The sequence below is a fragment of the Papaver somniferum genome, unplaced genomic scaffold (assembly GCF_003573695.1).
Source record: "Papaver somniferum cultivar HN1 unplaced genomic scaffold, ASM357369v1 unplaced-scaffold_115, whole genome shotgun sequence".
In the NCBI taxonomy this organism is placed as follows: Eukaryota; Viridiplantae; Streptophyta; class Magnoliopsida; order Ranunculales; family Papaveraceae; genus Papaver; species Papaver somniferum.
In genome coordinates, this window is record NW_020620492.1 from 1,287,177 (window position 1) to 1,292,805 (window position 5,629).

The following is a 5,629-nucleotide window of genomic DNA, read 5'->3' on the forward strand; positions in this document are numbered from 1 at the left end:
CTCTCTGTAGTCGGAAGGGAAGAGGAGAAGAGGAGTTGAAGTTGAAAAGAAATGAAATGAAATGAAATTAGGTTGACACTGGTTTTATCGGTCAAACGATTAATAATCGGTAGCTAATACCTTCTCATTATCTACCGATTGTTAAGTAGCCCCAAATCGGTAGAGATTGTTACTTATAACCTACCGATTATAGGACGCCCCAAATCAAACCTTTGACAAATTTCATAGGTTTTGAGGATACAGAGCCGACCATAACCATTTGGTTCGTCTTTTGGATGTAGCCTTAATCGGACGATAAATAGATTACCAAACCTCCCGATTATAGGTTGCCCCAAAATGAGTTTTTTCTATAATCCTTCATGTAAGGAAATTTTAAATCTACCATAATCGGTAGGATTTGTTACTTGTACTATTCCGATTATGAGAATCCCTAAATCGTTAGCTTAGACAGTTTTTTATTCGTCCGATTATATAGGAGTCCCAAATTTCAATATTGCAAAATTCTAAAGATTTCTTATTTCTATACTTTAACAATCGGTAGTCGCGTGAGGTTCTTGTTCCTACCGATTGTTATAGAAGCTAAATACGCATTTGGCACAAAATCGATATTAATCGGTAGTATCTTTCCGTTATTAAACTTCCGATTTCGTTATACTAATCGGGCACAAAATAGCCTCCGATTATGTAAGGGCATTAACGTATTCTCCGCGTTTTTTTACATCCCTTAACGTTGTATATGGATTGGGAATAAAAAAATCGCCCCTAATTCTTTTGGGATCGCCCCTAAAATTTTCAGGTTCTTTTAGGCCGTTTTGGAGGAGTATTTGCTCCACGTTTTGTGTGGAAATACCATTGGCGTGGGTTTGGGCTTGAAGTTTAGGATGTGTGAGAATGGCCTGTTCGGTTTTGTAGGGTTTAAAACCAATTTTCTTTTCTTTTTATTTATCTCGAAAAAACGGCAGAAAACGTGTTTTTGGTGTAGATGTTTTTAAATTCATTATTTTTTGAAAACAGAAAAATGAATTCATTTTAAGAATCTCTTCAGGTGAAGTGTTTCTTTCTCCTTAACATTCAGGGTTCAAGGTATGGTCTTCTCTGATCATTTTATCTTTTCTTCTTTTTAGATTGAATCGATGACGGCATCGATCGCGTCATAGATTCTATTTCACACACACCAACTCTGATTTTGGATTTTTCTGTCTGTTATTTGGATATTTTTAGGTTTTAGGGTTTATCGATTTTCAAAATCAAAGAGTAAAAACGATATGCAGCAGCAGCAGCAACAGCAACAACAACAACAACAGCCTCAGATAATGACTATGATGCCACCATTTCCACCTACCAATATTACAACTGAACAGATTCAGAAGGTACTATCTCTTTCCAAAACTTATTTCCTTTTTTAGTCTGTGATTTTGATTGATCATATATTTTGATTTTTTGTAATTTCTTTCTCAAAATTAAATTTCTTATTTTAGGTTTCTAGTATTTGATCTAGTGATTAGAAGATTTTTATGGAGATATTGGGATTGTAGTTATCTATTAAAATTTGAAATTGAAATTAGAGTGTTTAGCCTCATAATTTTGAGTTGTTTTTGGCTTAAATCGAATGGATTTTGAAGATTTGGGTGAAGGCATCTAATGATGTTTTGGGTTTCTTGTTCTGTTATATAGTTATGAACTGCAGACAAATTTGCTAACTTAAATTTGTAATTAAGGTTTGAAACGATACGGTGTAGTATTCGTACTTAATCGGGACTTCGTTAATGTGTATGCAAAATTAACACGATTGCATTAACGTTCTGTGACTTTTTTCTCGTGAAAACGTTTAATTGCACCAATAAGTTAATGAGAATCTTTAGCGTCGAATCTGCCATTAAGTCGCTTAAAGGTGGTGGATCTTGTCTATTAGTGTTTAGACATATCTTTTCTATTTGGTTTCTTAGTATGTAAAAGTGACACGGATACGAGTGTTGGTGCGATGGTCACTATGAATCAAAAATATAAATACGGGGATTTGGGAGTTACGGTTAGGTTGATGTACATTCTTCTTAGGAGAAGGAAATAGTTACATCCAAGCTTATATTGAATGGAAGAAAAGGGAAGTCATATTTCTCTTTTCTTTCTTCTTGCATTTTCGATTTCCCCAAAACTTAGTTGCAAAATGTTACAGGTTAATGGCTAGAAGATCTGTTGGAGTGTCCAACATGAATACCAGTGTCAATATGTGTGGTCACGCGACTTTTTTTGTTGCTAAAACATAGTATCTCAAACTCTCAATTTCACAGGTTATGTTGATGGAAACCGTTGTCTTTGTATTTTTTACTAGTCAGCGTTCTTCTGTTAAGCAAGTGATTTAATGGAATTGGAGTGTTGATAAGTTGTATTGTTATCTCTGCTAATATGCAGGGCCGGCCCTGAGATGTTGATGCCCCAAAGATAGTATACATAATGATGCCCCTATGCAGGGTCATTATGAAAGTTTTTGAACAGTTTCCAAAAGCTAGATAACAAATTAAGATCTCGCTGCAAATACCCCCAGGATTTTTTTTTCCTCCCTTGTAATAAATCTCCAATTGTTGACTTTTGTATTAAAAGAACTGACACAAAAAAAATCTTGCTGCCCCAAAACATTTGCTGCCCAAAGCAGTACTTTGGATGCTTTATAGTGTCTTTTGTAGACACCTTGATACATGTTCTCTGGGGTATACATATCCTTGATTGGATGTTTATGCAACTTCGAAATTGGACGATCAATTGATAAAAGCTAAAATGATTTTGCTTACTGTTTGATGTTTTTGCAGTACCTTGATGAGAACAAGAAGCTGATTCTGGCTATATTGGATAATCAGAACCTCGGGAAACTGGCCGAATGTGCACAGTAAGTGTTTGATTCCTTATATTGTTTTTGTCATCCTTTGCTCTTGCAGAAAAGTCTGAACTATGTTCTGAAAATATATTCCCCTGTTATCTTCTCACATTTTGTATATATTACCATTACTGTGTACGTTGCCTGAATGCATTGACTGGTACTTAGCCGTGGATGAAGTTATTATGTATTTATTATCAGTGCTGTCTTATTCATTCAAGTGTTCAAGGTTGCTCTAACGTCTAATATGATGTTCACATTTCATTACAGTCCTGTGGTTTATCAGCCAGTAAGTCTTAAAGTTGATTGGTTTGTTTCATATTATCTGGTTTGTTTGCTTAGAATCCTGACAGCGCTGTTTAGATTAGACCTAGACATTGGATTTTGTTAGTATAAAGTATAGTCCATTTGGAAATCCAAAGTTCTATCTATTGGGTGAAGAACCTTTTGCTGGGAGCTATGATAAAGGCTGTCCCATTGGATGTTACTAGTTGTAGCTAAACATTCCTGTATCCTATATTACATTAGTTAACCTGTAATCTGTCTCTAAATATGCTAATCGTTAGAAAGGTTTGAGTTAGGCCCAATTTTCATAAAGATGCCATGGAATGAAAAGATAGATACAGGGTAGCACGAAAATCTAGACCTAGACTGTTGCCTACAAAGGAAGTAAGAAAGTTCGAGTCTAATCTAGTAGTTTTTAGATGTTTGGATAGAACAATTCCAATAATATGGCATGATGTACATCTACACTTGTACATTTAGTTTCCATAAATATATACACTGTTAGCTTATCAAGTGAATCAACCTAACGATCTGTACTTTGCAGGTACCAAGCTCTGCTTCAAAAGAATCTGATGTATCTTGCTGCAATTGCTGATGCCCAGCCCCCTGCCCCACAAACTCCTACTCAGGTTGGTTACAAACATCTTTGGATATTGTTATAGGAAAGTTAACCATTCTCAATAAAAAAGAATATCAGAAAAAGAACACGGGTTCTTATATAACATCTCAAGGACTTATCAACGTTGGCATTTGCAGATGCAGGCACATCCAGGAATGCAGCAAGGGGGTGGGCTTTTTATGCAACATCCCCAGGCAGCTGCTATGGCTCAACAACAACAAGCATTCGCACAAAAGATGCCCATGCACTTCAGTCCCCAACAAATGCAGGATCAGCACCACCAACAGCAGCAGCAGCAGCTACACCATCAACAACAACAGCAACAAGCAGCGCTCCATGGTCATGTGATGATGAGACCTGGAGGAGCCAACAACGGAATGCAAGTTATGCATAATGAAGGCTCTCTTGGAGGAGGTGTACATAGTGGTGGCCCTTCACCCAGTGGAGGCCTAGGCGAATTCTCACGTGGAGGAAGCCAACAAGAGGGGTTAGAAGGAGGTTCTAAAGATGGACAAGGAAATTCCTCTAATGGGGAGCCGTCGTTTTTGAAAGGATCAAATGATGGTAACTAATAATGATCTCTTGAAACTGAGTTTCCTAGGCTAGTAATTATTAGTAAGTTTGATATGGCTAGAATATTAGGTTGTGCCTCTATTAGAGAGCAGTAGGTTTTGTGGTGCTTCCATTGCTTGACAAACAAAGTTCTTGTGTTTCCAATTTTTTTTAAAGTTGGTTAAAAGAATGTCTGATGATGAAGGTACCCCTGATTGTTGTTCTGCCGTGAATTCCATCATTGTAAAATATCATGCATGGTGTAACAAGATGCTAATTCATCGGGTTCGTGTTTTATTGTTTATCTTAAAGAAATGGGTTTTAAATTTTTAAGAAGAAATGACGAAAAATGGAGCCAGAGATATCATCAATACAAGGATCATTTGATGTATGGTTCTTCATCGTGATTATCGTCATAATCTATTTTTTTTAATAGATGATTATCATCGTAATCAGTTTGTCCACTTGATCCTAGATTTGTTAATGGTAGTTGATTAAACTTCAAATCAGTTGTAGACCAGATTGGGTTGTATGTTACCGATCCAACCCGCAGTTCATCCGATTTGCAAATACTAAAGCTTTTTTGTGATAAACGTATATCAACCGTTTGATCATATGCTAAACTTAATCCAAGGATGATAATTTGGCCCTAAGCTAAAGGCCATCATTGGAAACAAAAACATCATAACAAATTCATGGCCAATTCTTCAACATCAACAACTAATCAGCATAATGATATTTCCTCTCAAAAATTGAAGATGTTCTGATCAATTTTTTCAATATTAGCCCCGTCTGGAACTTTCATGTGTAGCTGATCTCGCATAGACATGAAGATCTCTTTTAACGCTAAATGGTTAGAAAATATGTCTGATCAGGGTTCATCTGTAGTCTTATTTTCATTCACAGCAAAGCAAATAACAACATGCAGATGAAAATTTTGCAGATCAATACCCATCTCGCTAGTCTAGAGCAGCATGCGACAGGCATATCTCGATGTATATCAAGAAGAGCACGAAGCAGTAGCGCGAAGGACAGCGACATCTGCCCAAAGCCTGGCGAATAAGAAAGAATGAACAGAGATCAGCTAGCAGAGATTTTGCACGTGAATCCGTTTATCTTCTACCATAGTGTTTGCCTATATAAGGATTCAAATAATAAAGAGAGAGAGAGTTTGGGAGAGAATTCAGTGAAGTATCAAAGCTAAAACCACTTTTAGAAGAGAGAAAAGAATCCATTAGAGTTTAATCTTTTACTTGTCATCTCCATTGTTATAAACTTGAATCTTCATCATATTTGTAAGAATA

General features: G+C 36.3%; 1 protein-coding gene across 1 annotated transcript; it reads left to right on the plus strand.

Annotated features, from left to right (window-relative positions):
- The first annotated feature begins 957 nt into the window (after window positions 1-957).
- LOC113328986 (GRF1-interacting factor 2-like) lies at window positions 958-4,675 on the plus strand. Its single transcript, XM_026575966.1, has 5 exons — window positions 958-1,083; window positions 1,222-1,370; window positions 2,805-2,881; window positions 3,699-3,783; window positions 3,911-4,675. The coding sequence occupies exons 2-5, from the start codon at window positions 1,266-1,268 to the stop codon at window positions 4,343-4,345; spliced, it is 702 nt and encodes a 233-aa protein (XP_026431751.1). The 5' UTR covers window positions 958-1,083; window positions 1,222-1,265; the 3' UTR covers window positions 4,346-4,675.
- The last annotated feature ends 954 nt before the right edge of the window (window positions 4,676-5,629 follow it).